Consider the following 19689-nt stretch of genomic DNA (forward strand, 5'->3'; position numbering starts at 1 on the left):
TATGAATTTTAAACATAGAAACCGTTGACCAATTTTAATATATTTTAAACTAATTAATTCATAGGCTTAGCTAGAATTAAACTTGTATTTGCACTTGCTCAGCCTGCCCACCATAGACACAAATTGTTTATTCGTATCGATTTTATGCTGGTATTAACCAAGTGTTATTTATTTATCAAATGTATGAATGATATGTCAATTTTAAAGAACTGTGTTATAATGAGATTTTTCTTGTAAAGATTATTTTAGAATCATATGCAAATAAAGAATAATAAATATGATTATGATGAGAGAGAGTGAAGGGGTGCCAAAAAGCTGACTTTGCGGTTGGCATGAGAACTGGAAATGCTGTGCCATAATCGGCCAACACACTAAATGCTATGTCTTGTTCCATTATGCCAATGTAATCCAATAGTGGCTCGTTCAACTATTTTTCTCCCAATCAGAGTACTGTACCATGCCACGTGTCTGTGTCACTTTCAAAACTGGGGCTGCATAGTGATCTTTCTTTTCACAGCCAGAGGGGGGCTGGACTATAATTGGGCTAGTTTCCTGGGCCCTTTTGGCTACATGAAGGCTTCCTTTTCTGGATAGTGTTACCATACAAGCTATTATTTTCTGGAGAGGTGCAGTACCACTGACAACATACACATGTTGATAAGAACCTACAAGGCACTCCCTACTTGCACTGCTTCCCCTTTCTCCCTTGCACTATCCCTCCTCCCCCTTGTGCTGTTCTTGCTCCCTTGCGCTGTCCCTCCTCCCTCCCTTGCACTGTCCGTCCTCCCCCTTTCACTGTCCCTCCTTCCCCCTTGTGGTATTGCTCCTTCACCCTTGTGATGTTGCTTCTTCCCATTGTGCTGTCCATCCTCCCTCCTTGTGCTGCCTCTTCTCCTCCCCTTGCCCTGTGCCTCCTCCCTGCCTTGTGCTGTCCCTCCTCACCCCCTTGCACTGGACCTCCTCCCCCCTTGTGCTGTCCCCCTTTCACTTCCCCCCTTGCACCTACCCTCCTCCTACTTGTGCTGGTGACCCCATGGGCTGTCCCTCCCCCTTGTGCTGTCCCTCCCCCTTGCATTGTTCCTCCTTCCCCTTCTCACTGTTGCTTCTTCCTCCCTTGCGTTGTTCCTCCGTCCCCCTTGCACTGTCACTCCTTCCCCATGTGCTGTTGCACCCTCCTTTGGGCTGTTGCTCCGTCCCATTTGCCCTGCCACTCCTTTCCCCCATTTACGCTATCACTCCTTTTTCAAATGTTGTTCAATTCTCCTGTATACTGTGCAAGTCTAGCTTTCATCTATGGGATTTGTTTGTTCTCCCTTGCGTTGAAATGTATTTCTTATTTCTCTTCCCACAATGCTACCCTCGACCCCCCAGCGCTGACCTTCATTCCCTACATATTGTCATTTCTTCCTTCCTCCCTATTCTGTCATTCCTCATTCCTCATTCCTTCCTTCCATGCTAAATGTAAAATGCAATAAACAAGTACAAACACCAATATTGGCCAATGCTTGTTCTATATATGAAAACGATTGAGAGTAGGCTAAAACCAACTTCTTTCTTAACTTGTTAACTGTTTAACACATTTTCCCCAGATTGTCCTGTTTGGAGGGGCTTGTGGCAGGTTTTTACTCTGGAAGAATGCCACCCAAGTACTTCCAGGGAGTCAAAGGTTATTAGCCATAGAATGTTGGGGAAATTCATTGCAAATTGGTTTCATCTTTAGGATAGGGTATGACGGCAGCCCTATAATATATATGCAAATCAGATGTATTAGATGCCAACTGAAACAGGTTGCTTCGTGGTGCCTCCAAAGTAAAACGAAAAGGCCAGATCAGGCAAGTGCGAGGCAGTGACAATAGACAGTAGATGCAGTGATGCAGTGATGCAGTGGAATGATGGAATAAGATTGCAAGTGCATAGCACTGTTTCAAGAGAAGGGAGGAAGTGCAATAACTCGGGTGGCAATGGCAAATTCAAGAAAACAGGAGACTTTGAGGAGGACACGGCAAGATTAAGAGGAATTCTTCAGGAAAAGGCAGAGACCAAAAACCATTAACCAGGAGACTCCAGCAAACAGGTGCAAAAATGTTTAAAGAGATCTTCGGGCCATTGGCAGCTCATTTCAGGCAGATACCCCTACAGTATTCGTGTTCTTCTGCCCTGTTTTTTTTCCTGGAAGGTTGCCACTGCGAGGGTATTAGAGGTGAAGGATTTGAGAAGCCTGGGTCGGCAGTACATTTAATTTCGCATTTGCATACATGAAAAGGTCAAACCATGTCTTGGGGGAGTTATTCAAGGCAATGCATTGCTTGGTAACTGGTTTGCTCTGCTTAAAATGAGAGCAATATTTCTATGTAATTGGCTTCAGCCAATGCTAACCCATATTTGTAAACGTTTTGGGTGTAATTGTGTCTGCCAACAGCAGCTTTTGCTTGTGAAGACTTGAAGCATCTTGTACATACATTCAGTGCTCAATAATTCAGGCTGAAACTAAAATATAGAATAAGTAATGAGTCGAATGTAATGATGCCACCTATTATTTATTTATTTATTAATGTTAACATTTATACAAGCGTAGATAGCCCATTGGCATCTGGGCGCTAGTTACAGTGTTACAGGTAAAGTTGTCATATTGGAAGAGGGATCAGAGGCGAGGGAAGACATTGGGTGAAAAGACGATTTTTTATTTTCTTCCTGAGCAAGGGGTAGGACGGTTCATTCGGCAGGCCGGGGTGCCGGCGGGGAGTTGTTCCTCAGGCTGGCAGCGCGGACTGGGAAGCTGGAGCCACCCGCTCTTTTATGGTTGAATCTGGCTATAATCAGACGGTGCTTGTAGGTGGGTGTCTGGGCCCTCACCGGGATATGTCTCTGGAGTTTATTTGCCAAGTAAAGGGGGGCGTCATTGGGCAGGCAGCGGTGGGCGATGGATAGGATCTTGAAATGTATTCTGTCTTTGACCGGGAACCAGTGGGCAGACCTTCTGGCATCCGAGATATGGTCATGCTTGCCTATGCCCAGGGCAGCCCAGAGGACATTGTTCTGTATAATTTGTACTTTGTAACGGCTTCTTTTTCCGAGGTACCGCTCAGTAGAGCGTTCCAATAGTCCATGCCCTTATTGTCAGTTACTTATTTCTTTTTTTTATTAAAGAACTACTGTAATCACTGTAACCACACACAGTTATTCTTCAGATCTGCCTCATTACAAGAAATATGCCCGGCTGCCAGCTCCAGGTGTGGATTCTACGAAATAGCGTATGGAGTATTTCTGCAAATCACCAGGCACTATTATTTTCCTTTATTCATTCGCTCGCTCGTTTGCCGGATGGAAATGGATTGTCAGTGCACTACGGTGCATTACATGCTAAGGTGGTCTGGTGATGGGCCTGAGCGATGCCCACTTTTTCACCCCCTTCCACAAAGGACACCTTTTTTTCCTGTATTGAGAGAAGCACCTGGGATTCCCTTCAGTACAGAAACAAATGTAAGAACTTAATAGAGGTTTTGTCATTGCTACCTCTGGGGTGGCATTAGAAATGTGAGTTAAAAAATAAGGTGGAAGGCCGGTAAATATGTGGGTCGTAAAAAAGGGGCTATTTCCATATGGCAGGGGTGCACTGGGAACCAAAAGAGACCCCGGAAATAGTTTTCAAAATTGCCCCAAATTACACATTTTCAGCAAGAGGAACATTTCTCCTATGAGAACATGAGAACATTTGGGATACAGTATAATAGGTCACCACACAAAAGAGGCCCAGGATGCAGAGGGCTACCAGGAATTCTCCAGAGTTCCCTATGGGCCACTGGCCCAGTCCACCATGTTCCTATGCTGCCTGTTTTTATAATTACCATCATGCTCCTAATTTAGGCCATAATGGTTGTCATCGGGAGGATAGATCAGGGGCAATGTGCTCGCCTTAGAAGCAAAACCACAAGGAGCAACACAGGTTCTGTCACCGAATCTGCGCTTAGATAAATATCATATCATGTGTTAATCATCTCTTTTTTCCCAAAACTCTTTTATAAACTCTAGTGATGACAAATTAAACATTTCTGCTATAAAATGCTGCTTTATTTTGTATCAGTTAAAACAGATATCCATTCCTTTGTTTAACGATGTCTAACAAATATGGACGTATGTTGGTCATGGAGTTCTTGAAGAGAAGTCAGCCATGTTCTTTTCCATATCTAACTGCGACCCTTCATTCTGGGCAGGTGACCATGGTCAAGAACATGGACCTCTCACTCATCACAACTGTCCTGCTGGCAGCTTCGTCCTGTGCACTGAACCCATCGCTGGATGTTGACTGGAAAAATTGGAGGAGCCACCATGGGAAACACTATCCGGAAGTAAGTACTGTGTGAGAGCAGGCGGGTGAAAGAGTGCGGTAAGATTTGCTGTTCTTCACGAGTACTGGTGAGGATGGTTGTAGTAGCGCAGAGAACTGCAAGCAGCCCCATGACTTCCACCGCACCCATGTCTTGCAGGGGGCAGAAGCTTACCGTCGCAAGATCTGGGAGAACAATCTGGAGATGATTGCGCGACACAATGAGGAGCACGCCCTGGGGAAGCACAGCTTCAGTCTCAAGATCAACCACTTCGGAGACCTGGTAATCTGAGCTGCTGGATGGTGTAATAATAATGGGCTATGACGCGCATGGTGAGGAGTAGGCATGGGAGTTGCTAGGTCTGGAAAAAACCCGGGGCTACGCTGATGTCGGAACTGTTGGGACTGGGGGCTAGCTAGACTTTTGGCTGTAGCTCCTGAGATTCTATCCGGGGCTACAACCAAAAGATCAGGGGCTATAGCCCCCTTAGCCCCCCTCTAGCAACGCCCCTGGGAGTAGGTGTGGTCGAATTTACCACTGGCGAAGTGAAATTGGTGAACTTCGCCAGATATTTGGCTTTGCCCGAGGAGCAGATTATCCATTCTTTGGAGAAATGTGTTTCTCTGCTTGCAATGTTGATTTTATATGCCAGAAATTATAGTCATGAGTTGAATCATACAATTAGGGGTTGGTGGAGGGGTGTAGGACAAAGCAGAAGGTCAGATTAATATGGAGAAGGGTGTACAATATGGGAGAATGAAATGATGAGAGATGGGACAACAACCAGGGATGGTCTCAAGAGAGATTGAGAAAGGATGGCGGTGAGACAGAAGCAGTGTTTTGGAAGCAGAACATGGGTGTGTTGAGTAAGAACATTCATGATCCATGAGTGTAGTAGATGGGCAACATTGACTGAAGGGAAATACGATAACAGTATTTAATAATAGTATAGTACTGAAGGGAAATACAAGAGGGCCAAAATAAACAATAGAATGTGTTGGAAAGCAGGACAATGGGATTATGCTGGAGAAGGTAAAAACAAGGGGTGCATTTGTACGTTAAGGGTGTGACTAAGAAGAGACCATGAAGAGTGTTGCACATGGAAGGACTGGGTTGCGGATGGAGGGTTATCTCAGATGGAGGCAGTAGTGGTGGATAAACAGTCAGCCATGTTTGGGGGACAACATGGCACTAGAGCGGTGAATGAAAATGCAATGAGGTAGGGGGAAGAGATGAGAGATTTTATTGGAGGGGTGGTGATGAAAGAGTTGTGCAAGTGGCCTCTGTGCTATTAAATCCAATCCCATCCCATAGGGTTCTCGTCTATAACTATCCTGTACCCACTCCTCCCTGGTAGCATTGCTTGTCATGGTACTGCCTACTCCACCTCAGACGTATACCCATCTACGTAACTAGCACCCAGATGCCTGAGGGCTTGGTGCGTTGCTATAAATGTTCAATACAATAACATATACTCCACTTCCTCTCTCTGTAGCTTGAGAAAGAATTCGAGCAGCTCATGAACGGCGCCCTGACAGAGCCCTCGCAGCACTATAAGGAGGTGCCAGTGTTCGAGAGGTCTGGGTCATTTGAAGCACCCAAGGAGGTCAATTGGAGTGCAAAGGGTTTCGTCACCCCTGTAAAAAACCAGGTGAGTGGGAACACTGCATATCAGACCTGCTTTATAACTAATCATACAGCAGGTCACACATGACAGACACATCAAATTTGCGGGGGCTTGAGAATGTGAAAAGACTTTGGGAAGCCCGTTCTAGAAATCTCCCCTTCCTGAGGAGGAGATGTGGAAAGATGGCTACTGTGCTGCCTGTGAAACCGGAAGACCTGGCTTCCCTGTCCTAGAGAACCTACTTAATCAAATTGTCTGATCCTGGGTAAATCACTTTCTCTCTGTCTTAGTTACCTGTAGTTTATCCGTGCTCAGAGACCGGCGGTCCTGCTATTATGTTTATATGCACCTCCTATTAAAGGCATCCTTTGCTGTCAGTCAAGCCTGACACTAGAGGCACCCTCACAGCACCCACATATTTATGTAAATTAACTCATGTAAGAGAATGGCAGAGAAGCTCCAGGAAAATGTGACCTATCGGATGGACTTGATTTTACACCAGATGTATGTGAGTGAATTCCTTTTTTAGTTTTGCTTATCCAGTTGCACTTGTGCGTCACCTATAAGCCGAAACTATTGCATTTGAGTACAGCTAGGAAGGATGTGAGGAGGGACACACTGCTTGCAGGAATTGTTAGGTTATCCACCCACTGAATGCCCATGGCCAAGTGAATCCCTATGACCATTTCACCCTATTTCCCGCCCCTCTCCACCCAAACAAATCCTCCTGGGCTACCTTTGAGCTAGCTTTATCAAGCTGTAACATTGAAATGTGTGCTTGAAGTGTATGTAGCATTATTTCAAAGCAGTCGTCAGAGAATTAATGGCTTAATTGGAACTGTGGACAAATAAATAATGGAATGAAAATGTATTAACCAAGTGCACCTTCATCCAATTGTTTTACATCCAGTAGAGTCCTGATAAAAAAAGCATTGGCAAAGCCAACAGTTTTGGTTTGTGTGTAGCTATTATACACACACACACACACACACACACATATATATATATATGTGCCCTTCACCCCTGATCAGCACTCTTCCCCTCCCCTCTACCCTGCACTTCTCTTTGCCTCACTTGCTCATTCCAAATGTCACAAGGCATAGTGGGATCGTTTTTTTTTATGTCTTTCCTGTTCACCCACTCTCTTGCCTTGTTGTGCTTTGAAACACATTGGGCCTCATCACGAGGAAGGAGGTAACCATGCCGCTTTTTGCAGCATTGGCTACCTCCATTCCGGGTACTGGGTCCGGGTTCCTGGAATGGGAAATACCGGGCCATTTCGACCATTCGAGGAACCCAGACCCTGTACATCCCCATTCCCATTCGAGCCCCCATAGGGCTCAATGGGAATGGGGATGATGCTAACAACGGGCCCGTGAATGACGGGCCCGTTGGTAGCATCCTGGTCTGCTCGTGGGACCCGCTAAGGACGCCTGGTAAAACCAGCCGTCCTTAGCGGGTCCCGCGGGCAGACCTGTAATGGGGCAGTAAGGGATTAGCAGCTCCGACACCTTTACCGGCGCCGTTAGCCCCTTATTGCATATCTCGTAATGAGGTCCATTGTGTATAGGTGCATTATAAATACCCAACAAATAAATATATAAATAAAAAGATTTTCCAGGCACTGCTATTATATGCTCAGGTACCAATACCATTTTGCAAATGCTACCAATAATGGTCAGTTAGTACCATTATGGCTGTGCCTGGCAAATGCCTTGCCCATGCTTACACAAAAGCCAAAACTGTTGGCAATTCCCATGCTTGCTTATACATGTGACAAAAAAAAACTGGCTGAGAAATTCTTTTTTTTAAAACAATGTGGTAACCCACAGCTCCCCAAGCCACCTACACACCTTCTAAGTGCCCCCTGTATGTGTGAGGGTAGAGGGGAAAGACTTGGATAGCATTTTTACTCCCGGTATAAAAAACAACAAAAAAAGACCTGGTACATGTACAACATCAGATAATTTCTGCTGAGCGGGAAATATGTGAATCTATAAAAAAATGGGTCCATTTCCAAAAAAAGCAGAATGTGCAATGTGTAGGGTAAATATAAACATCATACATCTACATAAAGGCACCTGTGTTACACTAACATCTTGCTAATTCCAGCGCATCAAATAAAAGTCTATGGCTCCCAGTAGGAGTATTGCAGTATTCTGCAATTTACAGCAAACATGCAGAATTTCAGAAATACTGTATGGGATATTTCTAAAATCCAGGATTCCAAGTTTCTGTACTATATTTAAAAATGCATTCCATCCTTGTTTGGGAGATGGAAATGCATATGTCCAAGCAGGGCTTTACTCCAAAACAGTACCATTAATGAAAATAAACATTATGCATGAACGGCTAAGGATTTAGGCATCTGCTATACCCCACAGTATTACTCCTTTTGGTAGACCCTCCGCCTAATGTAGTCTCTTACAGTAGGTTGAAGGGATGTTACGTTAGGTTATCTTGCATTTGTATAGCGCCTCCTGCCATAGTGTTTATCTTCAAAGTGCTTTGCCTGTCAGAGAGGCAAAGGAGCAGTATGATAATACATTCAGCAGTGGTAGGGAGAAGCACAGTGGGGTAGATAGTTGGGATCAGGATGAGGGATGGATAAGATACACAGGAAGGCATGAGAAGGAAAAGGTGGAGGATCTATGTGTACAACTGGACTATATTTATTGTGGGATTTAACTGTATTTTATGGAGCGCAGCACCAAGATGAGATAACTGGAGAGGAGGTGTTCTCTGCTTAAAGGGGGGAGTGTCTGAAAATTGCTCACTGCACAGTGAGCCTGGGTATGTTGAAGCCATGCCCAAGAAAACTCACGAGGCTAAACCCTTATGTTTAGTTCCCTACACCCCAACAACTTTTGGGAGGGATTGTATGTCAGAAAAGGCAGCAAAAAACCCTCACATTTTCTGGTTTCCCCATTTATGTCATGGTTACCAAAACCCTAGACTTTTCTTTTTTTTTTTAATTTCTTTATTGGGTTTTCAACAAATAGTAACAAACAAAGGATCATGGATTAGTCAATGCAGTATGCATAATTCAAGAACAACATAATATAACGTTCCCAACCCTCCCGCCCCACCCCCCTCCCTCCGAGACCTCAGTTACATCCACAGTCTTCTTCTGGACCTCGTGCCGGGCCGGGACTGTCTGTACTGACCGAGGCGCTGTCTTGTGCCGCTGGGTGGAGCAATGGCACTGTTAACGCCACCCAACGGAGTAGTTCTTCACTGGAGTCCAGCCTGTGTACCTGAATCACTGTCACCCGAGCCACGGTCTCAGCAGCTATCCATCTTTTGAGGTCACCCCACCAAAGGGCGTCGCTTAGGCCTCCGGCGCTTTTCCATCCCATGGCTATGCATCTTTTCGCTGTTATGTATATCAAGTCTAAGAGTTTATTTAGGGACTTATTCTTACTGTTTTGCTTGTAACTTCCCAAAATGCAGGCTGCTGGCTCGTGAATTTCCACTTCAATCTCCGCGTTTGCTACCCTCTCTTTCACCTGGGCCCAGACCCTCTGGACCATCGGACAGCCCCAGAACATGTGGGTCATTCCTGCCCTCGGCTTGTTGCATTTGGGGCATGTCTGGGTTGTGGCTCCTTTGAACCTCGATATGGCGTCAGGTGTAAGGTAGGCCCTGTTGGTAATGTACAGCTGGATGAGTTGGAGACGGGCATTTCTAGAGATTTTTTTTATGGTAATGGGTTATTCTCTCCCATGCTTTGTCTTCAAATTCAAGGCCCAATTCCCTCTCCCACCTCTCTTTGCATTTAAGTTAATTCTTGGTCGTGCCCTGCAGTAGGGCTTTGTATAGTTTGGAGGTTGCGTGGCCCCCCTCAGTAGTGTCCAGCATTGACTCAATGATATCGTTCTCAATGACTTGGTCAGTGGCCTCCGGCCATCTGTTCTTCATGGCCTGTGTTACTGCTCTGTGGAGAAAAAACTGGCCTGTGGGCAGGCCTGTGGACTATCTGACATCAGTGAATGTCATGAGCTCCTGTTCGTAAGTGAGGTTTCCTAATACTGCCACCCCATAGGGTTCCCACTGGGTGCGTGTTTCTGTGTGTCCCCATGAGAGCTTAGCCATGACTGCCGCAATGGGGATCTGCGGGGAATAGGGGTCTGTTGCTCCCACTGTTTTACAGGCCCGCTTCCAGAGCTGGGTTCCAAGCCTGACCAGGTATGGGTAATGTCTCAGAGCCCCCTTCTCAACCCATAGTAAGTCTCGGAGTAACAGTCGAGGCAGAGCTGGTTGGAGAAGTCGGGTGTCTGAGGTGGTTTCATCTGCCATCTATTGCATCACATGGCTTAGTTGGCTAGCCAAGTAGTATAGTTCGAAATTAGGGACCTTCAATCCCCCTCTCTCATAGGGTCTATGGAGAATGTCCAGCGCCACCCTGTGCCTACCTCCCTGCCAAAGGAATCCCCTACAGAGTTTGTTTATGTCTCTGAAAAAGGAGCGGGGAATGTTAAAGGGGACGTTGGAAAAGCAATGCAGTAAACGGGGGAGTGCCACCATTTTGAGGAGACCCGCCCGCCCGCTACCGAGAGTGGGAGCTTACCCCAAAAATCCATGGACTTTGCAAGGGCATCTTTAGCTCTAACGTGTTAAGAATGTGTGCGGTGCTAGGGTTACGGTGTATGGTAACACGCAAGTATCTAAAGGATGTCACCTGCCATTGAAGGTCTAGAGGGGGCACAGATCTGTGCTCCTCACTATACAATGCACCAAGGGGGTAGAGACAAGACTTGTCTTTGTTGATCTGAATGCCCGTGTGTTTATGAAAACAATCTAAAGTCTCTAAAATGTAGGGCAGGAGGTGCTCGGGATTGTGCAGGTACAGCAGCATGTCGTCTGCGTACATAGAGACGAGGTGTGTCTCCCGTCTAGTTCAATGCCTCCGTCTCCATACTCCTGCCGGAGATATGCAGCTACAGGCTCCACGGCAATAATATATAGCATAGGGGACAGTGGGCATCCCTGCCGTGTGCCTCTGTAAAGGGGCCATTTCTCTGAATATGTCTTATTGGTGCGCACTCTGGCAGTGGGATTGGTGTAGACCAATTGGGTCCATTCAAGGAAGGCGGGTCTGATCCCCATCCTAACCATGGTGGCATATAACCATTCCCATCTTACCAAATCGAAGGCCTTGGTGGCGTCTAGTGACGCCACAGCATATTTCTGAGACCCTCGCTCGGTGCTGTATATGATGTGGTGTAACCTGCGCAAGTTTTCGGTGATAGAACGCCCTGGCACGTAGCCAGTTTGGTTCTGGTGAATCAGCAGGGGGATCTACGTAATCTATTTGCAAGGAGTGCAGTCAGTATTTTGTTATCTACATTTAACATAGATAGTGGTCTATATGACCCACAGTCCATCCCATCTTTTCCAGGCTTCAGCAAAGGGATTATTATGGCTTCTCTCATGGAGTCAGGGAGGATACCGCGTTCGCAAGCCTCGTTGTATACTTGCGCTAGCAGTGGGGCAAGGGTCTCTTCATATGAGTTATAGAATTCCCCGGGTAGGCCATCCATGCCCGGCACTTTCCCAGATGGTAAGGATCTAATTATTGCTTTCACCTCATCAGGGGTAATTGGGTCATCTAGGGCTTCAGCCATTTGTGAATCTATTTTGGGTAGCTCTATGCTATCCAGGACATCCTAAATCTCGGTGTCAGTGGGGGGCAGGGTCTTGGAGTATAGGTCACGTTAGAACTCGGAGAAGACCAAGTTAATCTCTGCCTGGGTGTGCGCTGTGGTGCCATCAGGTCTGAGTATGTGGCAAATGGGAGTCCTAGGGGTTTCCTTCTTGTAAAGCCAAGCTAAGAGTTTACCGGGTTTATCTCCCAGCGTGTGCGTTCTTTCAGTGTGCTTAGCATAATTTAGTTTCCCCAAGGTTTCCCAGTGCGACAGGCAGGTTTGTCGCAGTTTGGTTATTTCCTGTAGATGTTCTGGAGTCGAATCTGCCCTGCTCTCCAGCTCCCCCAACTCTTTTTCCGTGCCCACCAGGGAATTCGTGATGGTCCTCTGGGCTAAACCCCCCACCGCAGCTATCATCTCTCCCCTCATGACTACCTTATATGCCTCCCACGCGGTACTGACACATTCTACACTGTCCATGTTGTTTTGCCAGTATTCATCGGTACTGTCTTTTATGTGTTCGCGAAAGGCTGCATCGAGCAGGGCTTCGGCCCTAAGTCTCCACGTGGGAATTGGGGGTCTGGGCGGGTATACTTCCTAGGTGACCAACATGGGGGAGTGGTCTGACAGCACCCTTGGCAAATACTGTGCGTCGCAAAACGTGGCTTGCTGCCCCAGAATGACTAGAATATAGTCCAGCCTAGTGTGGACATTGTGTGGCGGGGAGAAGAAGGAGTATTCTCTTCGCTCAGGGCCCTGTTCCCTCCACAGATCACATAGTGACAGCTGGTTTATTAATTTAGACAATATTTTGGTTTGGGGGGATGGGCGGGAGTGCTTGGTATCAGACCTGTCTTTGAGGGGATCTAGGGTGCAATTATGGTCTCCCCCCAAAATCATATTGCAGTTTACATAAGGGCTCAGTCGGGAAAACAGGGAGTGGAAGAAAGCGGTGGCATCATGATTAGGAGCATAAGTGCTAACCAGGCATAGTTCCCTCGCTTCCATGGTACGTTGCACAAGTGCCATTCTGCCCTCGTCGTCCGTCTTGGTGCTCCCTACCCTGAATGGGATGGTCGGGTGGATTCATATCAGGACCCCTCTTGCATAAGAGGAGTAGGAGGATCCAATCTGTGTCCCTCGCCATGTCTTGGCTAGCACCTTCAGTTTTTCCTTCGTTAGGTGTGTCTCCTGGAGCCCCAGGCCAGTGCTCGGCAGATCCGCGCATACAGATTGAAGGAGCCGCAACCCCCGCTGCTCACCACCCCCACTCCACAAGTGGACTGTAGAATCGACCGGGGCCTCCGGCAGGGAGGGGGGCCAAGGACCCTTCCAGAAGGGCGACCCGTCTCATAGCTTTAGATCCGGTCGGGTCTGTTGTGGTTCGTGTTTTAGGGTCTCCGGCCAGCCCTCATGTGCCCTGCTTTTCTCCTGGGTCATTGGGGTATTGGGGGTGCGCAGGCGGCGCTCGCGGTTGGTCCCAGCTGGGCAGGTGGTGTCCTCCGCTCACCGGCGGGACGTGTCCGGGAGTGGGGCGGGGCAGCGGGCCGTCTGCACTAGGCTCTGTGTGCAGCCTCCCCCCGATCGAGCGCCTCCGCTCTTCTGGTGGGTCCGGTCTGGTCTCCGCGGCTCCCCGCAGCCGGGCCGATGGTTTCCTCCTATTGTCCACGGCCCCTCGAGTGTCTCGGCGGCCCATGCAACGCCGCTGATGCCCCACTCGGCAGCTGCACCACCGAATCGCTCTTCCTCTTCCTCTCACGAGCGATTGTGCAGGTTTGTAGTTTTGCCGTCTGTTGTGCTGGCGCTGGGCTCCCCGGGCTCAGTGTGTGAGAGCCGCCATCTTGGCTTCTTGCCGAACAGATATTCACGGGCAGCAAAACAAGTCTTTCGGGCTTACACCCTCGTGTGTGGAGAGTCCTGGAGCTTCACACAGGCGTCCGCAGCAATCGTGGTGCTTTGCAGGGTCTGGTTAATGTTTCAGAGCCGTAGGAAACAGCTTATAAGTGGCACATCTAGCAGAGCTCGCCGAAGTCGCGTCCTCTCTACATGGCGGTTAGCCACGCCCCCCCACCAAAACCCTAGACTTGTACGCACAAGTGATCCAAGGTATGTAGAAAACCATGCCCAAAAAATCAGCGTGCGGAGCCCCTCCACTTTCCCCTAAGTCGCCACGAACGGTCAGTTTCCATATATGCTGGAAGGAAATGTGGGCACATCTAGCTGAGGGTGGGATTTCAACCACACTTCCTTAGGAGCAGAAGCCCATCCGGCCCTCTTGGAGGTTCCCGAGTCCTGCCAGGGCCTTTAAGGTAATGGTTATAATAGTGTGTGAGGCAGGAACCATCCCAAGCTTAGGCTGGGCGCTTATGGGAGTTAATGTACAAAATCCAGCCTTTGACTAGCCTTCTCAACCTGGGCTGCAGTTACTGTGTACTAGAGACATTTTAGGTCATAACAGGGGAATGAGGTATAGTATAACAGTTTAGATTTCCACGTCTACCTTCTGCGGTTATTTTGGCATTTTTAGAGGGTTACTACCTGGTGTCTTATGGCTGTTTCAAAAGTGCTTGAAAATTAGGAAGGCACCCAGAAAATAGGATAGCAGATATTTTCTTGGTGTAGTGTACAAAGGCCTGGTCATTGCTGGAGGGAAAACACATTTCTCATCAATCTTATAAAATATTGTTTAAGGAATAGCCGGTGATGTAACTTGATGCACCACTTCCAGATGTCTGAATCCCAGCAGGACCAGCTAACCATTAATGACGTCGACAAAATATGGACTGAGTTGTGTAAGCGAAATGGTGGATGTTTAGCTCACTGAGTCTGGTAAAGCCCCGGGGCCCATACTTAACTAAGGCCCAGGGGCTTTACCAGACTCGCTAATGCTGCAGCGGCAAGGGGCTTATTTCTATTAGTACTTCGGTACGCAAGACTGGGGAACTAATAGCATTGTTTTTCTGTTCTGAAATGCTACGGTGTTTAGGAACAGAAAAAAAAAGTCTAATAAAATGGCCCCCAGGGAAGGGGAAAGGGAGTCCGTTTTCCCTTTCCATGGTGGTCATTTAAAGTGTACTGAAAAAGGTAAACAAATAAAATGGCCACCATGGAACGGGAGGGAGAAGGGACTGCAAGTAGTCCCTTCTCCTTTTCTATGGTGGCCATTAAAAGAAAATCGAAAAAAAGGAAACAAAAAAATTGCCGCCATGGAATGAAGTCCCTTCTTCCTTTCCATGACGGCCTGCCATGGATCGGGAGCGGACGCGCTGGGGACAGAAGTGTTACCAGTGTATCCGCTCGCAAAATGGACCAAAAAGAAGGTAAGTGGTGTTGGAAGGGCGGGGAAGGGATTGTTTGGATTAGGAGTCTGGGGGAACACTTACCTCACTCCCCGGTTGGGGAGGATGACAGCCTCCAGCCGTGTGTCTGCAAGATGATCTAAGAAGAGAAAGAGATGTGTGAAGGGTAAAGGAGTTCAACTTTCATTCCCCAAACCCTACATTTACAAATAAAACAGATGGGGCATAGTGCCCTACAATGGAATGGTCGGAACTGCCTGAGCCTGGAGCCTGGAAGTACTTGAAAGCCAGAGTTGCAGCATGTCAGCATGCGCAGCAGCGCATCACAGGCACCTTTGACAGCAAAGAGTTTGCTGGAGCAGAGGACCATGCAGTGGGCAAGTCTGTGAGTGTGGAGCCCTTGAGTCCTTGAAAGAAATAAATCAGTGGCGTAAAGTCAGTTGGGCCAGAAAACAGACCATGCAGCGGGCCTGAAGGTCTGAACACTGACTGCGAAAGTGCCTGAAAAAGCAAGTTGTCAGAGCAGTTGGGGCAGTTGGGAGTTCCGGCGGCGAGGAGTTGTTCATCTTTACATCTTCCTACATCTCTGCTCGCTTATGTTGGTGCTTTTCATTCATCACCCCTGGCTTGCCCATGTGCCAATAGCCATACCCTTCCTGTACAGTCTTTAGTGTGTGCCCACAACCAGCTTTGTAGCCCTACTGAGAGAGAAAAAGATGGAGAGCGGCAAGTGAAGCAGGAGGCAGATGCACTACAGAGATCCGGTTGAAGATAGGGACCTGGCCCGCTCCTTTAAAAAACCAACAGCACTATCTGAAGTTTGGTGAAGATGAGGCAAGGGTGTATAGTGTCATCTGAACAACATGGTCTAGAACGTCCTTTAATCTTGTAATCCTTCCTCAGACACGGTTTCGCATGATCACTACTTAGTTTTATGTTTACTGGATCCCATTGTTTCAAAGTTTTGAAACCCCGTAAATTCAACATAGACTATAATGGTAACAATTTTTAACGCTTAGACATCTTGGAACTGACTTAATTTTCTTGAGCTTTTTAATGACACCTTTGAGCCAGTTTCGCATCTGTCATTGTGTTTACACTATTACTCTCTGAGTAGTCCTGGCCCCTTTGTGTAAACCTGATGATCTGGTTTGTGAGGGTGTCACAATCTTAAATTTGCATATAGCCCATCCTGCCTAATCATACTCTTGTGAAGTGGGAGGGAGGTGGACTCGGGCAGTCCATTAAGCCAGTCGAGCATGCCCCATACAAGGTATCTCCTGGGCCCGCTGCACCAAACGTGTTTTCATCTGGGTGACTAAGTAGCTTGAGTGAGCATGTGCTCCAAATCTTGTTGGCCAATGGAATCAGAAGTCAATACAAGAACAAGCCCCATACTGATTAGAAGAACAAATGTGGGGAAAAAGAAAAGGCTGCACACAGAAATTGCATAGCACAATAAGCCAGTGCTGAAAATGGACAAAATTTACTGGGGGAGCCCGCCTCCCTCTTTGCATCCGCGGGTGGATGGTTGTGGATGGACTGTCAGTGCTGCGGGTGGAACTGAGGGGTGGAAAATGGCCTGTGGTGCCCTAAATATAGGATGCTGGTTGCCCCGTCTTGTTCAGGCACAATTCCCTCCCTGCTGTAAGCAGTACTAATTTGAGGATAACTGAAGGGAACACAATGCCGGCATCATGGCTTATTAAACAGTCTACTTTAAAGTTTGTTCAGAGACCTTTGAGACCACTCTGCTACCCTCTTCCCCCACCCGAGGATGTTGCAGCAAATAAGGAACAGGAGATAAAAGCAGGCTCCTTAGCGGACTCGCTCCTCGATAGCTTAAATGTGTGTGAGGTTCTTGCGGTAGAAGCTCCAGTAACATTATGGTCAGAAAAAAGCACCAGTGTCACTAATAAACAAATCTACCCAGTGGTTGAATACTGAGCTCGCTGGTGGCCAATCGGTCCGGTGATCTGAAATAATGGCTCATCAACCAACATGAGTTGTCAACGCTCCTAAAAATAATGAGGGTGAAGGAGGATATCTCGGATATCAGCGCGTTTGTCTTGGAAGCAAGACAACGCAGCGCAACACAGGTTATAATTCCGATCCCGCGCATAAAAAACAATTTCTGATATTAAGCAGCACGTTATAAAAGAACAATTATAATTATCCACTTGCTGGTTTTCACCTTACTTCCTTTCACTTGAAAATACGTTTGTAAGGCCATTGATAAAGCCCAACCTCGACCGAGGCATTGATAAAGAGCTTACCTCTATGACTGACACAAGTGAGAAACAGGAGGCTGTGATTATTCAAAGATGATTTTCTAATTTCCAGTTTCTTAACCTGGAATATCATTATATTGGCAGTAAGTTTGATCAACCTGATCTCGTGCACTTGTATTTATTTATTCATGTATTTATTTATTTATTTTTATTTGTATATGGTTTATTCAAACCTTTACAAAACATCAAGAGAAGCATTTAAAATAAAAAAAATGTTTCACATAGTACCAAAACATCTCTACCATCAGTACTGACCGAGTGGAATTAAACATTATAAGAGAAAGAAAACAAAGATATCAAATACAGTACTCATTGTACTCAAACATTACATAAGTCATTTCCCACTCCTGACAGAATAGCAAACTTTACTCTATGTTATAATAAATCCGGATAGGGCCAAGCCCTCATGAATGGTTTGAATATTCAGGCATCTTTTTCATGCCCACTCCTCCTCATACATAATGGGGTTGACTTTTAGAGGGTCCAGATATTTTACCCTGAGTGGATGTAGAGTCACACTCCATAACCAAATGTTTTAAGGACTCTTCATTGGCCAGGCAGAACCTGCATTTAGCAAGATCTGCTGAAATCAACCCTCTTCTGACCAAGATATTGCTAGTGGGGAGCACATTCCATCTAGCTCTAAGGATAATACCTCGATATAATCTATCTGGCAGGGTAGGCAGAGATATTGAAACCCAAATATTGCACAGAATCAACCAATTTCAAAGGAGTCTCACCCAACCTGCCAATATAACCTGAAGTCTTGACCCTCGCTTTTCTAAAGGACAGAATTCTCGTTTTAGAGGGATTAATTGTTAAACCATTGGTTTTAGCATATGCTTCAAAATTACTTAGAGACCGTTGCAGCCCCACCTTGGTATTATCAAAAATCAACAGATCATCAGCATATGCTAGCCAAATAATTTTGTCCTTTCCGATCTTGGGGGCCAGGAATCCTTCTTTGGCAAGTAAGATGGCTACATCTGAAAAGTATTGGTTGAACAGCCAGGGTGCCAATGTGCAACCTTGTCTGATGTCCTGAAACAATCTAATTCTCCTTGAGAGATCTCCTCCTTGATTCAAACGAACCCGGACCCCACAGTTCTCATAGACCCCGCTGATTAATCTCAGGAGCCCTGCAGGTAGGCCCCAACCAGCCAGTTTTAGCCACAACCTGCCCCGGTCAACCCGGTCAAACGCGGCCATCAGGTCAACTGAAGCCATATACGTGCAGCCACCTTCTGTTGACCATGCTGCCTCTTGTACACACTTCAGGGCAAGCCTGTTGACATTGGTCGAGTGACCCCTTCTAAAAGCCGTCTGGAATTGATCCAGCGGGTGACTCCTGAGAGCCCACTCCTCCAAGTGTGACAACAGGAAGGAAGAAAACATTTTGCAGTCCACATCGATTAGTGAAATCGGACGATAGTTAACCGGATCCGTCCTGCTGCCACACTTAAAGAGTGCGACAACATGAGCTGTGTTCCAAGATACAGGAGTCACCCCTGAGGACAGTATATCACTGAACTCCAGGCACAACAACTGGGCCCACAAATTAAGATTGTCCTTGAAGGTGTTATTTGTGAGGCCGTTTGAGCCCGGATCCCTTGAACGCTTACATCTGGCGATCAGTTTTAAGATGGTTTCTACCTCAACTTGTGGATCCCACCTGTCCTCTCTAGTCAGGTCCAAAACTAATGGTGGGTCCATAGAGGACTTCCCAAATCTACTCTCCAAGAACTCGATCCATTGTTTTTCAGAAATTGAGTTCGACTGGCAAGTTGTATAATTTGGGTCCTGCCCATTTACCAAATACCAAAATGCACTTGTATCTGCCGCAATTAGGGTTCCAAGCATCTTTTCTGAATCTTTCTGAAGTATTGCAGATTTAATAGACTTACAGTAGTTCTTATATGATTGCTTAAGTTTCCCAATTAGCTTTCTGCTCACTGCCTCGTCTTGATTAGTGCTCTGAATCTGCTTTATTGTTCTTCATAACATCTTTTTTGCAGATGCTACATCGGTATTATAACAGTGGGCATGCCTAACTTGGCCAGAGCCATTTGCTCTCATTCCCAAGGCCATTTTGTCAGTCATTTGACCCACAAATGATTGAATGATTCAATACGTGGTATATTTGGGAATTCAAGACACAAATTTTCGGGTCAGTCCACTTAACAGCATTACGCCCTACCTTGGCCACTAACTGTAATTCTTGCAGACATTTCCTAATATTTAGAACCCAATTAAATTGTGCCGTAAGAATGCAATGGTCGCTCCAATCATTTTTAAATATTTCAAATGACAGACAAGAGTTCATAAGGGAAGTGTCTACAAAAATATAATCAATCAGAGACGAGCTGTCTCCTCTGTGCCAAGTATGCCATTTTCTAAAGTCCCCTGATTCAGTGCTTTTCCCCACCAGTGGAAAAAGACCCCTACCACCCAGATTTGTTATCCACTTCTGACCAGCCACTTGCTTCTCTGAGTTACCCC

General features: G+C 46.6%; 1 protein-coding gene across 1 annotated transcript in view; it reads left to right on the forward strand.

Annotated features, from left to right (window-relative positions):
* The window catches only part of LOC138573682 (procathepsin L-like), a 230255-nt gene that overhangs the window by 125544 nt on the left and 85022 nt on the right, over positions 1-19689 (forward strand). The window contains exons 2-4 of the mRNA XM_069649357.1: positions 4212-4346; positions 4485-4607; positions 5821-5976. Coding sequence (XP_069505458.1) covers positions 4218-4346; positions 4485-4607; positions 5821-5976 — 408 coding nt within the window. The 5' untranslated portion in view covers positions 4212-4217. The remainder of the gene's footprint in view (positions 1-4211; positions 4347-4484; positions 4608-5820; positions 5977-19689) is intronic.

Source organism: Ambystoma mexicanum, chromosome 1p (assembly GCF_040938575.1).
Source record: "Ambystoma mexicanum isolate Mex_15411 chromosome 1p, UKY_AmexF1_1, whole genome shotgun sequence".
Lineage (NCBI taxonomy): Eukaryota > Metazoa > Chordata > Amphibia > Caudata > Ambystomatidae > Ambystoma > Ambystoma mexicanum.